At 47.1% G+C, this 24,351-nt stretch overlaps 1 protein-coding gene across 1 annotated transcript; it reads right to left on the bottom strand.

The window, feature by feature from the left end:
- Positions 1 to 10,638: 10,638 nt before the first annotated feature.
- LOC144139142 (plancitoxin-1-like) lies at positions 10,639 to 23,707 on the bottom strand. The gene is made up of 7 exons (XM_077671591.1): positions 23,401 to 23,707; positions 20,667 to 20,829; positions 18,857 to 18,926; positions 16,988 to 17,152; positions 16,009 to 16,212; positions 14,682 to 14,932; positions 10,639 to 11,315 (listed from the first exon to the last, which is right to left on the bottom strand). The coding sequence occupies exons 1-7, from the start codon at positions 23,520 to 23,522 to the stop codon at positions 11,178 to 11,180; spliced, it is 1,113 nt and encodes a 370-aa protein (XP_077527717.1). The 5' UTR covers positions 23,523 to 23,707; the 3' UTR covers positions 10,639 to 11,177.
- Positions 23,708 to 24,351: the final 644 nt, after the last annotated feature.

Below are 24,351 nucleotides of genomic sequence, written 5' to 3'. Positions count from 1 at the left end.
CCCAAGTTTCACCTTTTTTGTGTGCAATACCAAAGAAAACTAGATTTGAACGGCGGAGACGGTTTTCCGCATCATCGCACTTTACAGCGAGCGTTTTGATGTCCGAGGTTATCTTGTTGAGGCAGGAACTGGAGCCTGGAACGGAGCCATCGACATACGACTGATTCGTGTCATCGCTTTTTTCTAACGCGTCAATACGTGAGGACAGACGGTTTATTATTCCCTCTAGGTTGCTTTGGGCGGCTCGAATCGCCTTGAGTTCGGCAAGTATTGTGGTTTGCGCGACTTGATTTGAATTACTTCTTGAACAGGCGTCAATGCGTGCTTTTAAAGGGGAAGTGTTCATCCTGTGTTAACATTACATCAGGCGTGCCCCAAATATCTGTGCTTGGGACACGACACCGCAAGCAGAAAGTGTTCACTTGAAGGTGGGCAAGCAGATTGTGTGTTTTTAGATTTTCGAAAGGCCTTCGATACCGTGTCGCACTCTCACCTCCTCGCTAAATTACAGACTCTAAATTTCGACAAAAACGTGCTCATCTGGATAACCAATTACTTCTTGAACAGGCGTCAATGCGTGCTTTTAAAGGGGAAGTGTTCGTCCTGTGTTAACGTTACATCAGGCGTGCCCCAAAGATCTGTGCTTGGGCCGCTCTTATTTGTTATTTTTGTAAATGATATTTCTGTGGCCATTTCGTAGCGCATACGTTTATTTGCCGACGATTGTGTTTTAAATCGACAGGTTCGGAACTAAGGTGGTGGTGCTTTTTTGCAGAACGATTTGGATGGTATTACACTGTGGCGCCAGAGGTGGCGAATGACGTTAAACCCAAAAACGTGCGTTCACATGCGTGTTTCCAAAAAAAAGAAACCAATAGTAACGGCGTACACCATAGATACACGTACTGTTTCTACCGAACCAACATGCAAATATATCTTGGCGTTGTTTTGTCGCATGATTGCTCATGGAATGCCTATATTGATCCCGTTGTTGGTAAAGCGGCAAGGGCTTTAAACTTTATTCAGAGGAACCTAAGATGGGCACCCCAAGCATTAAAAAATACAGCCTACCTCACATGTATTAGACCGATTTTTTAATACGCATGCCCTCTGTGGGACCCGATGCAGGCGAACTTGATTCATAAGCTCGAAAAAATACAGAACAGAGCTGCGCGGTTTGTTTTAGGGCGGTACAAGCGGAGAGACAGCTGCACTGCTATTAAAGCTGAATTGGGTTGGGAATTGCTTTCTCTGTGCAGGAAAAAAAAAACTGCGTTTGAAGTTTTTCTTTGACCCGCCGCGGTGGCTCAGTGGCTAAGGCGTTGCGCTGCTGAGCACGAGGTCGCGGGTTCGATTCCCGGCCGTGGCGGCCGCTTTTCTGGTGGAGGCGAAAGCTAAAACGCACGTGTGTACGAGATTTCGGCGCACGTTAAAGATCCCCAGGTGGTCAAAATTAATCCGGAGCCCTCCACTACGGCGCGCCTCATCGCCTGTGCTGCGTCGGCGCGTTGAACTCTACGATCAGTCATCATCATCTGAAGTTTTTCTTTTCTGTATTTCATGGGCAGACTGGAATTCACCGTCATAACTATTTCAGTGTACCCAGTTACATATCTAGTCGACATGACCACCGACACAAAGTGAAAGAGTATCGTGCAAGAACAACCATGTTTTACAATTCCTTTTTTGCGATGACCACTAGAGATTGGAACCGGCTGCAAGACAAGCAAGTGTGCTGTATGAACGAAGAATTGTTTTATTCCAGTCTGTAACCACCCTGCTGTAGATAAAGAATCAAGAAAAGAAGCTGCCCTGGGCAGGTAACAGACCTGCACGAGAAAGCGCATTGTAACCACAGTGGTGGCGGCGGCGTGCCCCGACTGTTTCCGGGATGGGGGCTCCTTAAGTAGTCTTCCGTCGCTCCTTGTTGTTCACTGCTGCCAGGCTGGGCTCAGGATTAGCGTTGGGTGCGGCGGCGGGTTTGTTGGGGCTTTGCCTCTTGCGCCCGTTGGTGAAACTCGGAGAATGGTAGGCTCGCGCAGGGAGAAGTTTTGGCCGGCGATGGGCACCGGCGTCGGCGTGAAGATCCATACGAGTAGGGCCTGCACAAGAAAGTGCATCACCTCAAGTTTTGTTATTATTTATGGGTTTGTTTTATTTAACAGGCAGTCTCGTTTGGTTTCTTCATATAGCGTAGCAAAGTAGGCAAAACCGCTCGACTAACCTCGCTTCTTCCATTTATTTCTCTCTCTCTCTCTCTGTTTGTCTTTCTAGGAATCACGCTAACTTTTTTACAGCAAAGCTGTAAATGGCTAGGATCCAGCAGATTGTCTCCGGTCCGAGAGCGATGTAGACAGGAATCGCTAGCGAGCGTAGCGCCACGTTGCTGAGCCCACTCAAATCCTCGGTATCGTAAAGCTGCACGCCACACCCCCGGGGCAAGGAAAAAATCATACAAAATTAAAAAGGACCTACGGCCTTCATAGAGCATGCGCCGTGATTACCATACCCGCGCTATAATAAATTTCTACCCACGATTGCTGTGTGTTTTGCAGGGTAAGCTACACTGGCCGAGGTTGAGCAGTTTCGCGTGTACCGTGAAGGGCCATTCTGCGGAAGCGCGAGGGCATTGGATCGGATTGGATTCGATTGGCTTGGCTTGGATTGGATTGGATTGGTTGGATTAGATTTGGATATGGATTGTATTGGATTAAAGTTGATTGTGTTGGACTGTGTTGCGTCATAGCCGCAGCAGACCACTGGCGCCGGCGGGTGCCCAGGTGTGCGCCTCAATTGCGCAGTAGCCAAGTCTGACGCTGCGTAGGAGCCGCTTGATAGCCGTTTCACGTGGCTTGTGAAGAGCCGTGCTGAGCATGCGCGAGGAGCAGTGACTGGTCAGGACTGGACTTGTTAACAACCAGGAACAATGCTCAATAGCAAATTACAAACAAACGCCTTTGCTTCGTGCACCCCTTGGGCTACGACCCAGTCATAGCTCACGATGAGGCTCGGCACCGCAGCTTTGCTGGCCATCCTTCTGCAGAGAGTGGAAGGGCACTGAAATTTTTGCGTAGCTGGGTAAAGGAGCGGGATAAAAGAATTTTCCCAAACCTAAAATTGCTTGAGAAGGTTGCGATAACAGAGTGAGTAATATGAACTTTAAATATTCAGACACAATCACGCGGCGTCGATAATTTGGAACTCAGCGTTATCCGCAAAGATAAACAGGACACTTCCAAGAAACGACATTCTTAGGAACGAGCATGCTTATCTAATGCTGAGATGACGTATAGGTACTCGCTCTTTCTGCTTCGTAAAAATCACAGACGTCTGCAGAAGCCCGAAATTCACAGCATGCATGTAATTATTTGGCGCGGTGAAATGGCTGGTAACGATGTAACGCTTCACATCGGCCGGAAACCTCACTTATATAGGTCAAGCATGATAATTCTTGAAAATATCCCAATTGGGACACTGCGGCACGAAAGTCAACGGCACCTACCAGGTGCCAAATTTTATTTTACGTGCGCAGTACAAATAAAACACGTGATATCACGTCCTTCCACGTCTCTAACACGTGGTTTAATTAAAGGTGTGTTGTTTGTTGTTAAAGCTTTTAAGAAATTTGACCGTTTTTTTGGTCGGTGTCTTCATTTTTAACAGCGAAGCTGGTTAGCAAATCAGCGATTTTTCGTCCGCAGTTAAAAATAGCAATATAATGTCGAGCGAAGGTGACCGCGGATCTCGCGGCGTCAGCCTGGTCGTTGACAAAGCCAAGGAAATGCCAAGCTCTCGTGTGTGCGTGCGGCGCGACAACCGCTCAGTGTCCCCTGCGCAGGTCCTTCAAGGCAAGCGTACCCACTTAGGGTACCCGCCGCGGTGGCTCAGTGGCTAAGGCGTTGCGCTGCTGAGCACGAGGTCGCGGGTTCGATTCCCGGCCGCGGCGGCCGCTTTTCTGATGGAGGCGAAAAGCAAAAACGCCCGTGTGTACGAGATTTCGGCGCACGATAAAGATCCCCAGGTGGTCAAAATTAATCCGGAGCCCTCCACTACGGCGCGCCTCATCGCCTGCGTTGCGTCGGCGCGTTAAACCCTACAATCAATCAATCAACCCACTTAGGGTGATTGACCAAGATTGCGGCAACCGCATGGTAGTTAAAAAACAAAAACAACCGAGCGTTTATGCGTCTGTGCCTCGCTGGTTCGCCCAGCGTCCATGGCGGGCGTCTGTCAAACCCATCATATGTACTAAAAAAAAATTGGCCAAGATTGCCAAAAAAATGGTAGCACTTTTACTCCGTGGATGATAGCGAGGGTTCGGAGTAAGGGGACTCGAAATGACATCCAATTTATGCCCCGACCGTGATTCGATTTGAGCCGTGAGTTGCACCTTGATTATTGCCAAAATGAAAATGCAACTCACGGCTCAAATCGAATGACGGTCGAGGCGCAAATCGAATGGCGTGCGCACGGATGGACGCGGACGGATATTGGGAGGTCCTAATGTACTCCGCACTGTTACAGGCGACGGAGTAAGCCGTTTGACTCTCAGGTACTAATTCACGGTCGTAGCCCAGTCGTATAGGCTGTGCCCCCTTGGGTAATGTCTTTCTTTTAGATACGACGCTGAGAGCATCTCTTGTCGGCGGCCCTGTCCTTCCTGCGTGCGTCCGTCGTTGTTGTTGTCCGCACCGCTGCGCCCCTCCTCCTCTCGCCGTGAAAGCGCGCCCTCTCCCACAACATCTGTGGCGCGCGCAGTGCGGCGCGCTCTCTCACTCCGCCGGCGTAAGCGCGCTGGGCGCATGTGCAGCGCCCTCTCTCTCTGCGGTCTCCTCTCCTTCGGGCGCGCTGCCCATATAAATGGAGTGCCGCGCTCCGGCCGGTCTCTCAGTCGACTGTCGTCCGCGCTACGCTTGCTCTCTCTCTCTCTCTCTCTCTCTCTCTCTCTCTCTCTCTCTCTCTCTCTCTCTCTCTCTCTCTCTCTCTCTCTCTCTCTCGCATTACCCGACGATTGCTCACGAAATTCGAGTAATCGACCCAACGGAAACGCACAATAGAACCCCCTTCAGCGTCGCATCACACCAGGGTTCCCGCGAGGGGAGGTGGACGTAATTTTTTCAAACTTCACGTGGGCGTGCTCCCAGTAAAAACGTGGCAGAAAGAGAAGGGTTTGCGCCTTCCATGGGGGGTTCACTGCTACCCGTGTAAAAAACACGAGACAGTAGAACATGTGTTTCTGGTACGTGCTTCAGCGGACCTTGAAAAAGGACTTCCCTCTGGATGCACTTGGGATCAGGTTCCTACCCATTGAGAGTGACAACGGGGTATCATACGACCTCGTCATCGTCCTGGCTCAGCACGGCATTTGGAAGTCGCGTATGAAGATTCGTCATCGTGACGCTGATGCTAAACGCTCAAAAGAGTATTTTGCTGATTCTATGCGAATCATGATCGAAGTCTGGAGGTGTCAACCTGACTCTCGGCAGTGTCTGTTCATGATCGAGACTCTAACGGACCTCAAGCAATTTTACCCGTTTTCTACTAGCAGGATTTTGGCTAGCAGTTTTTCTGTAAATATTGTGTTTTTCTTTCTTTGGTTCAGGTGCTGTGTAAAAGTATGGCAATAAAAAAATAAAAAAACGGTCGTGGTCCAGTGGGTAACACGACTGATACTTACTCTGTCTGGTCTACCAGACACAGGCTCGAATACTACCATTGCCTGCGTGATTTTTTCGCGATTGTAAATGGTATGCGCACGGACGCGGACGTACATTGCGAGGCAATAAGGTATTCCGCACCTAAAAACTCCAACCTTTGCCGCAATCGTGGCAACACTTGCTCTGAACGAGAAGGACACGTCAAAGCGTACGCCCCTTCAAGGTGTTGCCCAATGATTATCACTATCCAAAAAATGAAATAACCTCGCAATGATGAGGGTTGTCGCTACAGCGAAGAAGAAGAAACTCGGCTGCAGTCATGGACTTATACCTTCACGATGGTTGTGAAGGCTGCGTATGGGTTCGCTTTCTTTGTGAGCTTCCTTTTTACTGCAACAACACTGTGCAGGTAGTCTATTTTATGTACTTACGTTAGCATGTCACACGTTGGGGGCCGCACCTGCACCACGATAAGAAAAATGGGGCATGCGGGCATGTGATAACGCAAGAGATGCTGAACAACTCATTCGCGAACGTGCATGAACAAGAAACGCAATATTACCGCGTGAAAGACCGTACCATATCACCGAGGGTAGGAATGCCTTTAAGGCAATTTTACTCCACCAATCTATTCATATGTATTGATAAATAGGTTTTAAAAAATGATATCTCCAGCCCGTTTAGGTATTTTCAGCTCCTTGGTTGTCTTGCCGCCAATCGATTGCACGAAATGCAGTTTTCTGGAGGCATTTGTGCTGTTGTACACAAAACAGAGAATATACGCCACGTCCTAGTGAAGTGGCCAGAATCTTTACAGTCGAGTACTCAATGAAAATTACTTCTTGCACCTACGAAAGTCTACATTTACGCACAGCTTTTTGCTTCTCCTGAACTGTGTAAAATTCACACGTCATAATTAATTCCCCGTCACGCAAGCTCTATCGTATCGAGGTCGCCATTTCAAGAACTACAGTGACTGTCGCCGTCATACGGAGGGTCCGGGGAGGCCCACATAGCTTTGCACCCAAAGGTTACACTGCCCTCAAGAATGCAACACTTACGTGGTGAAAAACAAATCGTGCACTCGGAGCTAAGCACTTGGTTCGGTGAAAGCAGTGCCTTCAGAAATAACTTACTTCTTCTAGCCTGTTTCATTAGAGAATCAAACACACGCAGCAGCTCTCTCATCCGTACTGACTTGTAAACAGCTAGACGAAGTGTAGAAAAAAGCGGGAAAGAAGTAATTTTAATTGTTACATTGTTGTCCAGGAACTCAGATTTTTTAGTGCTGCTTTATTTATTATTTCACACCAGTTTAGAACCTGTGGCCACATACATTGTTATGTGTTTTAGTGCTTGTTATTTATCTCTTCGTTTCACTTATGAATTACGCCAGAGTGGAACCATTAGGTTTTTAGACCTGGAATTGTCGCTCCGTGTCGACATGCATGTGTGCTGGACCTACGCACTGCGCTCTAAGAAGGAAGTCCTTCCGTACAGCTCATGTCACTCGAAGCTAAGAAAAAAGGGGCATCGCAATGCTTTGTTTTAAGAAAGCGTTGCGAAAGAGCTGCTTCCACACGATTCAGGCGAGTATACAACAACAAGCCAGTAGACTGAAATCGTCCGGGTTTCTTCACCACGTGACGTGAGCCATCGCCAAGAAGTTGCTCAAGGAGCAAAAAAGCTCCCGCATGGCAGATGCAGCTACTTACTTTGCCACATCGGGGGACAAGGCTAGCTTTGTTGTTATGCCTTACGTGCATAAACTGTCGCACAATGTCAAGAGGGTGGCGCATAAACACGGCATACGCTTGGTGTTTTCAGCCCCGCGCAAGTTGTGAGGTCTGGGCAGTCGCATCGACCGGCAGGCGCGAAGAAGGGCTACGTGTGGAACTAACCATGAGTCGAAATTTGTGCCTTGCGCTACCAGTGTGATTTGTCACATCCCTTTATCCCCGTGTGGCAAAGCTTACATCGGTCAAACAGCCCGCTGTATCAATGATCGCCTCAGAGAGCACAAGGCTTCCCTTTCCACGAGTGACGGTGCTCATGTGTCGAGGCACTGCAGACAATGCGGGCGCATTCCTGTCTTCACCAGCGCTACCATATTGATTGATTGATTGTGGGGTTTACCGCACTGACGCAACGCAGGCGATGAGACGCGCCGTAGTGGAGGGCTCCGGATTAATTTTGACTACCTGAGGATCTTTGACGCACGCCGAAATCTCGTACACACGGGCGTTTCTGCGTTTCGCCTCCATCAGAAAAGCGGCCGCCGCGGCCGGGAATCGAACCAGCGACCTCGTGCTCAGCAGCGCAACGCCTTAGCCACTGAGCCACAAGCGCTACCATATTAGGCCGGGGAAGTACAAAAACTCAAAGGAAAATTTCGGAAGCTTTCTATATAATGAAAGGGGGAAACAACTGCGCCAGTGACACGTCATTGCTCCTGTCTATCAAAGAGATGAACTTTCTGAACGCGGTGGTTGATTGTTGACATTTCGTTCATGCTACACATGACTATTCACACATGCGCATAATGTTGCCGGAAGGGTATTTCTAGGCGTTAAAGTGCCTTGTTCGTTTGAGTTCTTAGTTCCAGCTTGTCCCGTCGTTTTCTTCTGTGTCTTGTGTATTCCGCTGGTTTTTATTCCAATCAAACGTGCACCAACTAGCCCAGTCCAGCGCCTTGGTATCAGGAACCATGTTTCCGTGAGCCTTTCAAGCCGTGTTGTGGGAGGCTACGGAACTACGAATATAAAGTTTACACTGCGCTGCTTTACTTCTCCCATGGGATCTTCAGGGCTATAACGGTAACTTCGTTGGATAACTTGCCATCTTTTAACAGCGCAGCTGTTGTACGTCGGTAAAGAGCTGTGGTAGCTCAGTGGCTGAGGCGTTGTGCTGCTGAACCCAGATACGCGGGCTCGGTCCCGGCCTTTGAGGCTGTTTTTAGACGCAGAGCATCTCTGGCTGGCGGGTATGTCACTCCTGCGTGCCCCATTCGCAGCGCCTCTCCTCTTCTCTCACTCTCCCTCGCCAGCGATAAGCAGGTGCGCGCTGCACGCACCCTCTCCCACACTCCACTCCCTCACCAGCGATAAAGCAGCTGCGCACTGCACGCACCCTCTCTCCCGCTCCCTCCCTCGCCTGCGAATAAAGCATGTGCACGCTTTACGCGCCCTCTGTCCTGCTCCCTCCCTCACCAGCGAATAAAGCAGGTGCGCGCTGCGCGCGCCCGTTAACTCTTCTCGGAGAGATCACCTGCGGAGGTTCTGCAACGTCGTTGTATGATGAGTTCGACCGGAACCAACAGTCCCGTCAGCGTAGATGTGAAACATCATGGGGGTGCACATTACGTTCCCATTCGTGCTCCGATAAATGAAACAACACAATGGAACCACATGGAACCCCCATGATGCTTCGCATCTCCTCAGGGTTCCCCACTTGAAGATGGTGTACTTTTTTTTCCGATGGATCCTAAAAGCAAAAACACCTAAGTGTTGTGTAGCTTTAGCTCATTTTAAAAATTTTGCGGTGGTGAATAATTAAGCATATCTCCCGTTTCGTGTGTCCTTTTTTTTCTTTACGCTGTCGTCGTCGTGTTAAGTTCAGCGCTATTGTTCATTTTGAATATTTAATCCGGAGCATGCACTGCGGAGACAATATAGGCCCAGGTGTAGTTTTACCGCGTTAAACACTGCAGTCATTCGTTGTAGTTTGAGCCTTTTTGTGAGTCCGCTGTGGGTTTTGCGTCGCGCAGGGATCGGAACGGCTTCGCTGGAGCCGGTTCTGGGATCCGCCAATAGAGGACGCAGTGATTTTTCAGGCTGGGTTCTTTTCCCTTTCGATGGGGGAGAGAGAGGGGCCCTCCAGCCCGGACGTTTAACAGCATTTCATCTAACCGTAGAGCTTGCGCGGCGACCGCACTGCCGTTCACGGACGAGCGCCCATTGACGTTCTTCCCGGTACTAGAGAACCACCGCTCCGCCATTTCAGCAGATTGAACACTAGTTGTAATTTGTTTTAATTTTTTTGCTGTTTGTTTCCCCGTCATGACAAGAATGTTCGCACATCGTGGCCTTATATTACGCTAACAAGAGTGCCTCTGAAAAATTTGATAAACATTTTTTCAATTTTCTTTCATAACTGTGCCGCGGTATATACTGTTTAATCTGATGTGGTATGACGCTCGCATGATTATATCCAGATTGATTGTGCCTACTCCTACATTAACGGAACAATACGAGACATGCTGTGCTTCGGCTTACTTGTTTGTCGACGCGTAATAAACAATGGAAGCTTGCTACTTGCCAGAAGGGAGTGACAGCTGTTCAAGTAACAGCCGAAAAAACAAGGCAAATTATTCTGTTGTTCCTCTCTTCGCTAAAAGTGTTGCCATAACGCGACGCTACTTCGTGTTTACGCCACCGCTCTATCGATCACCTTCAAAGTGATTGGGACGGTACCTAACTCAGAGACTCCTAAGTTTTGCTTACAAAAAATTGTCACCGGGTTAATGAAGGCCCACCTCACAAACACCGTTTGCGGCTTGCGCGACTGTCAGCGGGTGGAGCCTTCTAACTAGGCTAAGCATGGCACCCACAAGAAAAAACGCCTCACCGACTACAATACCCACCTACCACAAAAAAAGATGAACAATGACGTTGCATCGGTCCTCGAAGCCCACACCCCACTAACTACTCGGAAAAAGGGTGGGAATGCTCTCTCACAACTAGCATTGCAGACTTCCTGACATCACGGTTTACACAGATGCCGCCAACTATGGAGTACCGAAGCCATTACCTCTGCGTCCGCTTTAACCGCGAAGCGGATGTCGAAAATCTTCCCGCTATAAGAAACACATCAAAAAGAGAGGAGACAACCACTGCCATGGAAATCTCCCGGACGAATGTGCTTACATTCATAACGATACGCAGAAAAGACAGATTTCTTTAAAACTTTTATAGGGGCAGAAATTTACAACACTGTTCCCGGCTGGGCGGTCTGCAGCACAAGAAAGAAGATGAAAGTTTGGACGCCGGCTCACTCCACAACTACAGGGCACTACGACAGTGAAAAATTCGCCGGAGAGCTATACCACCAGGAGACTCGAGAACCTCGGGCAACTCAACTACTGCCCAACGACCAAAAATTTACACAGTATTATAAGCAAGCAGGGGAGACTTATCCCCTCACACAGAAAACCCCATCACTGAGCCTGGAGCGAAAATTCAGTTCTCCCCTGATTTGTTTATTTTACTGTCATACACACGTCACCCTGCGACATAAGTTTTGTGACCCACGGCAACTCTGTGCCACATGGTATGGAAGTGTCCGACAAACACCAACATTGGTAGAACGCGCGACCTTTCTTAAGAGCAGTCAGTGAAGGAGGTCTCCCATTTTCACGCGGTCGTTGCGCGTCGGGTGCTCCAAAGGGCCGTCAGAGCACGAGTGTCCAATGGAATCTTGAACTGTGGACGCTACATCACTTCCACATGCTCTCATCAAAGCTTATGCTCTTCTCCTTTTGGGAGCGACGCCTTCAAAGTCAGTGACGCCTTCAAAGTCAGTGACGCTTCGTCGTAGCAGCTTGTGAAGCAGGTCATTCTGGAAGCACAGCGTCTCCCCTCCTCTCCGATACTGTGAGAACTGCAAACATCAATGGAAGTTATTAAATTCCTTTGGAAGAGGAGTTCCTTTGTGATCATTAAAAATTCTTCTATTTTCGCTCATACCGTTTTGCTCATCAAAGCCTTATTTATGAAAAATTTGAGCATGAAGTACTGTTAAACACTCTTGCATAGACAGCAAAATCTACCAGTTACAAAGAAGCACTATTCTCTGAACAGTTTATCATTATATTTTCATTACCATAACACCACAGATTAGTTCTACATGTACCTCTAACAGAGATAGGAAGTAGCGATACAAATTTTGGGATGAGAAATCTATAGGCTGCCTTGAGTAATCGCAAGGTAATAAAATAGAGGTAGAAATGGCAACCTTCGAAAGATGCCACGCCCGCTGTACGCGTACAATATATATTCCCTCAAACAGGAACAAGATGATCACAGCATGCGCCCGCCCATAAGGAGTAAACGTATGCCCGTTTCGCAATTGAGGCGAATGTCTCCAAGTAAACTACATACAAGTATAATCAAGCAACCTAGAAGGACTGTAGTGCAGTAAACAAATATTCACTTCAGTATACTACAACGCATTTCTCCTACTTCCGTAAGAGGTGGACTTATAATGAGCGGTTGCCGCAAGTTGGTCAGTTCGCGCATTTTAACGTGTCCCGTGTGTAGGGGGATCACGAGAACTGTTTCGCTCTAAGGTGGGCGTTCTTCAGTGGCCACCGCATCACATGGGCGCCTTATAAAAGGCGGTCATGAGCTTCTGCCGAAATCGCATTTGGACTTGAAGAGCTTCTTTGGAGCTCGCAATGATAGCATATTTGGTCGGGGAGATCTAGGTAGTGAAGACTGCATCTACTAGGTATATAACATGAAGCTCTAGAGCCGTCAATGATGGGGGGTGTAAGTTTCGACTCCTTCATCAATTTGTAGATTAAGTATATGAACGCTTAAGATGACGAGGTGGTTGTTCCATCAACGTATATACGCGCTTATTCAAACCATTTTTTTCCGTAGATGAACAAGCGTAGTCTGCATTGCCGCCAGCGAGGGCGATTTGATTATAAAGGAATTCATTATATTTTAAACGCTAAGGTGTTTAGCCATTCTATGCTCCTGGAGTTTTATAAAAGTCTGCGTAACAGCATCAAGAAAATTGAGAATTGATTTTAGGGTTCAACGCGCCGACGCAACGCCGGTGATGAGGCGCGCCGTAGTGGAGGGCTCCGGAATAATTTCGACCACCTGGCAATAGCTAACGTGCGCCCAGATCACGTACTATTATGAGCAATATGAAAGGGAACACAGGAACGCGTGGCAAAAAGCCTCGAAACAGACTCGGAGTGATACGCGGATGGCGCTGTGCAAAACAAAGGGGGAAAGGAGGGCGCTCTTCCACTAACTGTTGGCACTCCCACCACGCTGCCATTTCAACAAAGCAGCAGTTTACGTCATTTCGCCGATAATATGGTATCGTCCGACAGCCGATAACACGAACGGTGAGATGGGGGAACAGCCGTTAGAACAGCGTCCCCCTTTCCACTTTGTTTCCGACGGCGGCCGCTGCGTATCACTGATAGCTGGGTCTGAGAGTGTTTTTTACGGGTTCCTGTGTTCCCTTTCATATTGCTCATATTAGTACAAACGGGCGTTTTTGCATTTAGCCTCTTTTAGAAAAGCGGCACCAGCGGCCGGAAATCGACCCCGCCCCTTGTGCTCAGCATCACAAAACCTTAGCTACTGAGCCTACGCGGCTTCTATCATAAAGAAAAGAAATCAACGGAACCAGCAGGATTCGGACCTGTGTCTGGTAGATAGACACAGAGTCAGCCATCTTGCCCACTGGGCTATGACCACCTGTTAGCACCACAGAGGCAAGCGGCTTATTCATTCGGCTGTGACGGTGGTGTGAGGAGCCACCCCACCTAATTGACAGAGAACACGTGATAGGAAACACGTTGCACCTGCAGGCGCCTAGTTTAAGTGTGCGCGTTGCGTTCTTTCGTTCTCCTTCTTCGATTTGCTTCTTCTTTGCCGTAATAGCAACAAAGATAGATTAAATGTGGTTTAGACAGCGGAGAAAAAGCACATAGGCTGGAATTTTGGACCTAGACCGTCATGATGGCCGTAAAGGCTAGGTATAGCTACGCCTCCTTCAAGTCTTAAGCGTTAGTCTGAGCTTTCTTCCTTTTTAGCGCAAACATTAATAGCAGGAACGGTTCATGGATCTAAGCGACCCAAGCTTCGGCTGCCAATTAGAAACCAGAGGCAGGGCCACGATATCCTCATGGATAGCCTCGTGTAATTTTGACCACAGATGTGGTTGTAGGCGGGAAACGAGAGCATGCGACATAATGCGTGCGCAAATTTAAGTAATCGTTGCGGACGTCCTAGACTTTCAAGGAATTTACAAAGGTCTCTCTTGCTTTTTGGAGCACCACATTTCCAGAATTATGCCCTTCCTCATCGACTCCAACCAGAAGGAATCTTGTAACTAATGCTTGTAGTCGCTGTTCTTCGGATTATGAATAACTGGGAGAGAACTCGCTACGGCCTGACAGGCATAGACAGCATTCAGTGCAGTCATTGAGCCGGGTGAACAGCCTCAGCGGGAGCCTGCATGGTAGCGCAAAACGTGCACTTTAGGCGCTCGCCTTGTCGTCCTAGCTCGCTCGCTCCAACCAACTATACAGAGCACCAAGAAGGCGTCTCGGGGTAACGATGTTGTTAGCCGCCTGGCTTCGAAAGCCAGGCGGTTTATGCAGTCATAAACGTTTGAAACTCGTGAAACGGTGTCGCTTGTCATACAGGTTGCCGTTGTTAAGTGGAAAGAAAATATAGGTAACTTTGAGGAAACATATGCGCAAAAAACCGACAGCGCCAGCGTTCCTCTAGTTAAGCACGCCCGCTGCGATGGTTTTTACCATAGTAAACGCAAAATGTGGCATTGCAACGCCGGCACGTGTGGGGAGAAAAGCACAAACAGAACAGAACTCCCACTGACGCAGTTTCAAGCGGGGGCGCGCGAGCACAGCGAAGGCGGGAAATTGGAATTGCCTGGGTGGGTAGCAGTACGCGGATAACGGCGGTACCGCCCATTATGGCGGACTGCTCCTCTACACTTCCCATATCTTTCACAGTGAGTGGAATGGCTTTAATTATTTTCTTGAGGTATGTGTTTTCCGCCAATGGTGAGCTGGAATTTTTGTAGCTTCCTTTGGGTTATAGCAAGAATAGATGATTTGGCTTAGGACACATCCATCCCTCCTACACACAAAGTTTTCAATGCTTTTAACGACGCATTGAAGCCTACTTTCAATGCCCAAGTTTGAAGGCCCACTGCAAGAAATGCAAATTGTATGACTGCCTTCTAACTTACCACGCGGTTAATGGTTCCGACGCATACGAAGAATTTGTCTGAGTTCGTAGATATCGCCCACTTGCTGTGGTCTACCGTGTTGCTCACTCCCACGAAGACTGTTGTGTCCAGTGTAAAGTTTAGCATCTTAACGTTTTCGACCTTGAGGGCGCCATTGAGGTGAGGTTGGACCTTGACGACGTTGCCGTTTCGCCACGTGGACACTAGTAGGCTGGTCTTTAGTGTGGGGGCGACGAGGCCAGAGTAGACATCTGCGGATAAGAGGAAATCGGTGAAAACCGCCTGATATATTTTTCGAATTTCCACCCATCTTGGAGATAGTTCTTAACAGGCCAGACAGAGTCCGAAGTATTCTTATTAAATTTGTTGAAACAGTAGACGTCTGTGCAATATGCATGATGAAATTGCCAGCAAGGGTGAAATGTGAGGTTTAAACTTCATTACATTTGAAGGAAAGTTCGCGCCTTAAATTGTATAATTGTATTAGGTATTACACATTCACTGCGGCTAAAATCTGTTTGGTAATGTGGCAAAGAAGACATTTGTGATTCGCAATTCTTGTAAGTGCTTGGTAGTATAGTGAAACCCGTGGTTCTTTAGGCGGCTTGTCATCTTGCTTCTGCCACGATAAAGAAATGCTCAATCATAAAAATTTCACTGGAAGGTTTTAGAGCGCTTTTAACATGTAATCAGTAAGAAGAGTAAATGGGGGCAAATAAAGTGGCATTTCTCTGACTTCGACTGTCAAAACACATCCTACTCGGCAGTTAACCCTCGGCGTGTACTTTGTTTGGCGATATTTTTCTCAATATGTGTTACAATCAGTTATGGGCGATTTCGAGCACTTTTGACTGTTGAGGTAACCTCGTGTGAGCGGTTTAGCAAACCTCACGTACTTGTGCATGATCAAAATGTCCTACGGTATGTACTACTAGCGCATAAAAAATGGCCCCCCGGTGGCTGACATGATTCGAACTGCACGAGATAGTAACATTGGCTAACGCGTCATTGTTTCTTTTTTGTGCACGTAGTCACAGTTTATGTTCCCATGAGTCAAACAATTCCTTTCCAAACAATAAAACTTGTAAACGTACAGCGCAACAGCACGCTTGCTACATTCTGCGAGAGCTTAGTCTGCTTCCGCCGAATAGAGGTCTATTTATCAACCCATGTGTTAGTATAAGGTTTGTTCCTTGCGCAAAAACCGGGACTTCAGATACCATGTTACTGTACATGTAGGAACGTACATTTGCAGTATGCTGCTGGTCTGCATGAGCACACACACCTCCTGATGTTAAAAACAAAGCATCAAGTTTACTGCACATACCTTCATTAAATTTGCCATGCTTTGCGAAGCTAATGTAGCCGTTGTTGGCTACGTCCTTCAGCATGTCGTTCATGACCCAGGGAGCTTCAGCGTTGAACTTCCGTTGCGAGAGAAGGTTGAGATGGGGGTACATTTTCCCTTCCCACTCTGAGGCGGGCACAAAGGAGTCGTAGATGTTGGGATGTTGAAGCCGCAGGTGCTTGGCTGTAAGCATGAAACAACAGTGAAAACAGATACAGAAGCCAAAGGTCAAAGTTCAGATTTGGTATTTTTAGTTGACAAATACGTGCTCGGAACCTAAGTCACGTTACATTATCAAGGGACATGTTGAAAAATGTCTATGCTATCTTGAGCATACCTCTGCACAACAGGTGTGCATCACCTTCAAAAACTATGTTAATATATACTCTCAAATGCCACGGCAGAGTCGCAGGTGACTGAAGTTCTTCACTGAGCCCCCGTGTATCACAGCGAGAGTACCTCAGTCATGGATAAATGCAGGCGACCTTCCGAGCTTGGGCCTTACGACATCAATTTTAGCAATGTTGATGTATATGCAGAAATCAACTTTAATATGGAATTGAAATGAGAAACATCGAATGCATCTAAACTTGGCAGTGTGAGTTGAGGGTGAAGTGACGTAACCATCGGAGTTAGTCGGGTAGGGATTCGCGCTGAGGTACGGGATGAAACGTTGACTATCTTAGAAGGTGAGTGTTTTGTTCCATTTTCTAACACGCCAGACGATACCTTAACCGCTGCATAAATAGCGGAACATCGCTATTATTTAAAATTGATACTTTGCTACGTATGATTTTCTGTAGGAAGCAATGGTAAACGCCTCTGGACGTTGCATTGTTTCAATTTAACAAGGTCAATGTCGGAGTACATAGAAAAGGAACACATTTCGTGAGAACGTGCGGCCGTGGGGATAAAGGTAATTTAGAAGCAATGTTCGGTAACAGCATTTTTAACTTACCTATAGTTTCCAGCTGAGTTGAAGGGAATGTCACGCAGAGCGCTATTTGTCCATTCCGTTGTCCGCTCGTCGGGTATACGTACACAGACTTATGAAGCCTTTGAGGAAAGTTGGGCACACTGTGGATTAACCATACGCCTGTCCCGTTGTCGAACATGAAGAGACCTATGAAGAGAAAGTGGAAGCCCATTTGTTAAGGAAATGATGTTTAGAAAGAGACGTTTTCTCGTGTGCAACCTGAGTCAGAGTAAAAGTTGAAATTTCATACATCTTCAACCATGTCGGAATGGCGCAATATGATATACGTCAGCTTCATATCACGAGGCACCACAGTTTGTTTCCCCCCCCCCTAAAGTGTCTTTTTTCTGAAGAAATGTTGCTTTTCAAAACCATCATCATCATCTTAGTCGTAGTAGTCGTCGTCGTATTGTGCAGTCCCATTGTGCAAAGTGTTCTTTCCTGCAGCATGTTTTTGCGGCGTTCTAAACAGTCAACGGTATAAGGGCGGTATAGAGTAAAATATACCTGCACAATTCATAGCGTTCGGGGCCCTCTAATGTTCACAATACCGTCAATGCAACTAAACGGTGGAATGCAGGCGATCTTGTGGCTACTCAGACTCATTGGTTTTTGCTACCGTGTTTTAATAAAAATGCGGATTTTATTTTCTAATTACCGAAAGCAAGGTTATGGTCTCAAACAATTTGTTCAATTCTTTAGTATAGGTCATTGCTGAAGAAAGTTCATGTATTTCCAAACACCTTTCCACTCATTCCCTTCAAACTCCCGGCCTTCTTCCCCTACACTGCTTCGTGAACAGCTTGGTTTATGTTCTGCTGTGTCACCTGGACTCGGGGTTTATGTGATTTATCTGTGACCCAAGCCTGGGTTGTTATTGGGTCTCCAGTTGTCAATCATTTCTTGGTCAACAATGACCAACCCCTGACCTACCAGTTCCCACTTCGTCAGTGACTCCCTTGAGGAGCCAGCCAGGCAGCTAGCCAGCCAGCCAGCCAGCCAGCCAGCCAGCCAGCCAGCCAGCCAGCCAGCCAGCCAGCCAGCCAGCCAGCCAGCCAGCCAGCCAGCCAGACAGACAGACAGACAGACAGACAGACAGACAGACAGACAGACAGACAGACAGACAGACAGACAGACAGACAGACAGACAGACGAATGGACGGACGGACGAAAGGACAGCAATTTTCGTCGTTGTGCACTCCTACAAAGACTGTAGTCTTTTAAAGTGATCTCTCGCCTCATGCGCTGCCTCAATTCCGGGAATAAATTCAAATATGGTTTAAGTTTATCCTGTCTGTAAAATAGTTTGTACCATGCAGGTTATTCGTTATGAATTGGTTCATATTTCGCGTTATTTATGTCCTCGTAATTTTTGGGTACGGGAAACTACGCTAGTTGCAGTGTATGTGCCTATAGTGAGGAGGTGTGGACCGCAACTATGCATTTTTTACCGAGCCGTTTCTCTGAAAAGGTTGAAGTCTATATTAGCGCATACACGTGTGCTAAGTGTTCTGGGGCCCACTACATGCTTTCTGTGTTTTTCTCGCTCGTCCTACCACTTTGTACCGATGCCTGTACCATACTTGATGCACGGTGATAATGTCTCTCGCAGAGGCAAAAGAATTACTTATACCATGCTGACCTGATTTCCTGTCGTTGAGAATGGACACACTGAGTATTGGAGCAACTACCCGAAATGTACAGTTCCCAATAGATACCTTATAAATACCGCTCTTTAAGAATGCCGCCTGCCCTGCGGAGGCCCAAATACTGTCTTTGTAGGTCAGAGCAGCTCGATATTGGCTGGGACAACACTGAAATGACACGAGGTATACAGAGAAAAAGAACCACCTTTTGTATGCCCGCCTTGTGACGTTTTTTCTTCTTCCACCTGATCATTGTAGACAATGTAGGTCAGATCCTGAAAGAGTACAAGAAGAAACCACGTCTATTTTATGTTGTTTATCGCTGGTAGTTTTTCATAGGCTCTCCAACGCTTGTGTTTTGCATTCGTGTTACCGTCAAAAAAATGTGGCAGACCAATTTATCATAACTCGCCGAGGTCCCCCTCCAGAAATTCAAATGGCTGAAATAGCTCTGTTACAATAAAAAAAAAGAAGGTACATCAGGCTTTAACCGTGATTTGAGGGGGACGGCTGCACAACCCCCACTCTGTGAAAACCAGGCTTTGGTATTGTCGGCGGGGTTGGTGCTTCGATGTTTGAACATTGAAACAAACATACTTACACGCAGTTGTCACCCAATGGTTGTAAACGCGCGTATGCGCTGACATGAAGTGCCTACTTCGTGTGTTGAAGACTGCCGTTAGTTTTAACGTTATGGTTTGACGACCCGCGGGGTAAATCCGGGCTAGTAGTTTGGCATAAAACGAGGTTACGTAGTTTGGCACATTGTGAGTCACAGCAGAGTAATTATCTGCAGTATTGGCGGAATATGGGGCTAGAGATCAATCCACTCACGTGTATTGGCCAGTGATCGGCATTTCGTACCGTTTATCAAACCTCAGATGCAGTTCAGATGGGCAACCGGAGTTTTTCATGCCACATACTGACCAGACGTTTTCGGAAAGGTGTTAGAAACGACGAATATTCTCTTTCTCCTCTAACGGAAGAGGTTGAAATATTACATTAGAAGTAGCTGTAGCGAAAATAAAAATAGTCGCCTGATCAGAGTAGCATACGTTGTCGTTGTCAGTATATTTATGCCCACTGCAGGACGAAGGCCTCAGCCATACACTTCCAACTATTCTTACTCTACCCTATCTGAACCTATTGCTTGCCGGATTTTTGTATTCCAAGCCTTATAGCCATTCTTTTACGTTGATGGAACACCGGTCGTGACGTTCTCACATCACATTGATGATCCAACGTCCCGGCATTTCCTTAATTTCGGATAAGATGCAAGATTCAAAGTACTCCATTTGATAATTGCGATTTATTTTTTAGAACTGTTTTGTTACCCTTACCCTCTTTCTTCAGTTCGGTTATTGCGATGACCGGCGTAATTCCAGATAGTCATAAGGGACAGAGCACATGGGATATGTCGTTATTTCCTGGGCTGTCCTTGGTTTTAAAAAAATGTTTTTTCCTAATATTCTAATGCTTGATTGATTGTAGGGTTTAACGCACCGACGCAACGCAGGTGATGAGGCGCGCCGTAGTGGAAGGCTCCGGATTATTTTTACCACCTGGGGATCTTTGACGCGCGCCGAAATCTCGTACACACAGGCGTTTTTTTCTTTTCGCCTCCATCAGAAAAGCAGCCGCCGCGGCCGGGACTCGTACCTCAGACTTTGTGCTCAGCAGTGCACCGCTTAGCCACTGAGCCACCGCGGCGGGTGTTTATGATATCCTAGAATGAAGCAAAGTGCGCTTGTAAACAGTGGTTGTTTCATACTGATTAAGGCTGAAGTTTTCTTCGTAGCCTCTTTGAAATAGGGCTTTCGCAAGGATTACCACCTTATAGCCTGAGTACACGCAGTTCAGTGCTTCCCGGTTCCCTACACTTGTTTATATTCACAGTCATTTATAAACATAATGTTCTAATGTAAACCACGTGTACGTGGATTTTCCCGTAAAAATGAAATATGAGGAAAGTTCCTTTATCGCAGCTCGTTCACGATGAGCTTCCGCAACCTCACCTTCGGCTTCTTCGCTGCCGTCAGAGGAGCTATTGTGTTGGCCAGTGCACCGCCGCTCTGGAAAATTTTCTTCCGTGACAGCTTCCAATGCGCTTCAGAAGACGGGGTGTTCGAGTCAACGTAGACGTATTCGCCGCCGTTCGGAAACTTGTACATGAAGAACCTGTTGCAATCGCAAAAGACGCATAGTCACATGCTCCTTCATAAGAAACCAAGACTGTTGAAGTCATTCTACGCACTGGAAACACCTATCACAGCGTAAGTAGAAAATAACTATTGCGGGAGAAGTATATTTTAAGAAATAGTAATATTTTTACACGTTTTGGGGCATTCAACAACGACAAAGCTAACAGGTGGGAAACACCGCTCTGCAGAACTTGCATTTATAGAAACTAGTTTCTTCCGCGGCGAATTTGTTTTGGCCGTGTCTAGACTGCCCTGTGACGGTATTATAAGCACTCCACTATATCGCCGTCCACCGGCGTTTTATGACAAAATTGCCGCGTCTGGCAGTTCATCGCTCCAAATAACGTAAAGCTAGGCAACCTAACCTAAGCATAACATAAGCTGACTTAACGAACACAAAGAAATCATTTAAAACGGCAAAACTAACCCAAGGCATAAAAATTACACTTCAATAAATAATGAAAAAAAAAAAAAAACAACGGAGGCAGGAGCCGGTCTCGGACCACCGAATCTGGGATCAATAAGCTAAGACAGATACTCTACACTACAACGACAGACTCTTTGGCCGGTGCTAGCCTAGTGTTAAATATTCGGATATCGTCGGACGGCACTCTAGCCATACCTGCAACGATCAGCTAGAGTGACGTCGGACGGCACGCTAGACAGTGCGATTTGTTTTATTTGAGTATTAACTTCGCATATACCGAACTGATGACCATGGGATAACACACCACTGCTATTTCTTTCTTTTGTTCATACAAAAATAGCGGTGGTTGCGCTGGCGGTGCAAAACTGAAGATTTAGCAGAGCGGAGGCTTGACCTAGCTTCTCGGCACACTGACTGCAAATCCCAAGAGAGACGGACCATCCGGACCCCAGCAGTGCAAATTCCTTTTGGACAGCAGACTAGTTAGCATGTACAGTCTCTTATTCAATAGCAATCGTCGCCATCCCTTTCGTCGTGTTATTCCGATGGCAAAGCCGCGTACGGCAAATCCTATTGTAGGGCGTCCGCGACTCGGTACACCTCTAGTTCGTTGTCAGCTCGTGCGGTTGCCGCCTCCCAGTGGGGCTTGTATGTAGATGGCTTGACAGATTTGTCGTCAACGCCTTCGGTGCGGGTGACCCGTTGCACGCCCGTCGCTACACAACGACGGCGACGAAGGCAGGAGCTGCTCATGTGGCAGAAGCCGATGCGCAAGCCCGGACGACGCCGGGCAGTCGCCGCGAGAAACGCGCTCACGGGCGCTTAGTATCTTTTTTACTAGCCGGTGATCCCCACGAAGCGTGCGTTCACCTGTGGTCGGTATTTCCTTCATTTTCTAGCCGAGTGGTCGACGGGAGGCACGTGCACACGTGCTGTGTGGGTTTTATCTCTAAATAGGGCACAGCAGCCCCAGAACAGTCCCGGTCCTGGCCAATCGCTCAAGTGGGTACGCCCCACAAACAAAGGCCCAACAACAACAACCAGAACAATCGTCGGACGGACTTGTGCCGGCCTAAGTGCCTCTGGTTTTAAAAGCCATCATTTGTTAAATGTTTGTTGGAAAATGCGCCGTTCTGGGGTCTTAATTTTTTGAACGGTCTCTTCAACAGCAAAAGCAGTAGATTTCTGTTTCATAGAATACGTGAGGCACAAAAAAAAACGAATTTGAGGTCTCAGAATCGCAGAGAAACCCGGAGTGATAGGCACGAGCCGGAGATTGCGCGCCTTGCAATGAATACAGCAGTGCTGGAGGAGGGTTGGAAGAGGGCTTTGAGAAAGGGCGCCGAAGCGTGCTCCGGAAAACGGACACAGGATATCCGAAAGACGTTTGCCTACTGCGGCACACACAATACAAGCCGCCGTGAGAGGGGAAAGTTCCAACGGAGCCGAACTAGTGGCTCCCGGAGATGTCGGGCAAGCAAAAGAAATTTTGGATGATGCTGTCCAGGGGCTGGTCACATGCTGGCTGGTGAAGCCCAAACGCTCAAAAGACGTTCAAGAGCAGAGAAACCTAAGGTCTAACTAGACTTTCCTCTTCATGTTCATTTAAACACCTAAAAATCGCCTGAAGGATTTTTTTATGATGCATATTTTGGAGGCGTTTGAAGGCTTTTTCGATAGGTTAATAAGAAGCTCACATTATTACTTTTGGCTTAGGATGTTTTTTGGGAGGCAATTACAGAATATGTCGGGTTCGTGTAAATTATACTCTGTTCCAAAGAGAGGAATTCCCGAATTAGAATAATTTTGTATGTAGCAAATCGTACAGGCAAGCTGACATACGTCAACTAGTTAGAAATTTGAGCTGGTTAGTATATTGTAAAGGATAGCAGGTACAGAGGAATAGACGAGACAAGGAAGGACAACAGCGCAAAATGTTGTTTTTCTTCCTTGTCCCGCATATTGCTATGTTTCTGCTGTTTTTGACACTGACATAATTACGGAATGCCACTTCGACAACATTAGCACCGGTTTTTATCAATGATCATATCAAGTATCGCCCCAAACAAATCAAGCAAAGCTGTATGCATCTTTGTAAACTGCAATAGACATGGCGCTTACCAAGTGACGTCAGCGTTGTCATCATTCTTGCATGAAGTACCACCGTCGGCTATGTACAGCACTGGAGTAAGTGCTAAGCAGAAAGCTGCAAAGCCTTTATGTATTCCGATCATTTTGTACATCGAAATATCCACCAGAAATTTGCTCAGCAGTGTTCTTGCTGCTTTTAGACTGAGCCTTCGGGCTTTTGTCCTAAAGGATACATACTCCTGCACTGCTCGGGATATATATATGGCATCCTGCAAGCTGATAACTGATCAAGGTTACTTTGTTTTGATTGGCCGCATCTACTCACCCACCTTCACGGTGCTTTATCGTAGAGTAGTTGTTCTTGGCTCCCATGTGACTTGTTTCCTTGCAATACAATTGCAATACACTTGCCATACACTCGGGGCAATACACTACTGACTCACACAACAGGCACATTGAAGTTTCCTTAGCTATGGGACGGATGCAGTGTTGCACACGTTCCTCTAAAACAGGAACGAAAGCTCGTTCCTCGTTTTTTTCTTATTTTGAAACGAGTTCCCGTTACTAGTTCCTTTATTGCGAAAGGAACGCGTTCCAGTTTCACTTCCAACAATGGAATGTCTCGTTACATTAACGTTACATCACATTTTTAAAATTAAAATATGGTGTCAGATTCCTGACGCAAAATAAAGTCAGAAATATTAAAGTCACACGGAGCTACGTATATTATAGGAATATGAACACCGCCGGCAGCAGTTTATTTGGAGATAAAAAGAATCCAACGCAACGCTCCTATACGATTTTTTTGCAGAAAGCACCAGACAAACTCCAGACATGTCTAACTGCGATTTTGGTGCTCGTCTATTATATGTGCAACACTTATGACTTTTCCCACTTCGGTCTTACGAATGCGCACTAAGGTTACTGCGCTTCATATATGCGAATAAAAAGTTACTCGCATGCAGGAACGTAATGAAATGT

This window comes from Haemaphysalis longicornis, unplaced genomic scaffold (assembly GCF_048455015.1).
Source record: "Haemaphysalis longicornis isolate Haplotype H1 unplaced genomic scaffold, Haemaphysalis longicornis Haplotype H1 scaffold_5, whole genome shotgun sequence".
Classification (NCBI taxonomy): Eukaryota; Metazoa; Arthropoda; class Arachnida; order Ixodida; family Ixodidae; genus Haemaphysalis; species Haemaphysalis longicornis.
Note: the sequence above shows the minus strand (reverse complement) of the source record. Positions and strands in the feature narration are given on the sequence as shown.

What these genes read in the sequence shown, in the direction of transcription:
- LOC144139142 (XM_077671591.1), bottom strand. Translation starts at nt 23,522, where the DNA reads ATGTACAAAATGATCGGAATACATAAAGGCTTTGCAGCTTTCTGCTTA. An exon ending in GACAACGCTGACGTCACTTG is followed by an intron (nt 20,830 to 23,400) that starts GTAAGCGCCATG and finishes CGATTGCAACAG; the next exon opens with GTTCTTCATGTACAAGTTTC. An exon ending in CGGCAGCGAAGAAGCCGAAG is followed by an intron (nt 18,927 to 20,666) that starts GTGAGGTTGCGG and finishes GTACTCTTTCAG; the next exon opens with GATCTGACCTACATTGTCTA.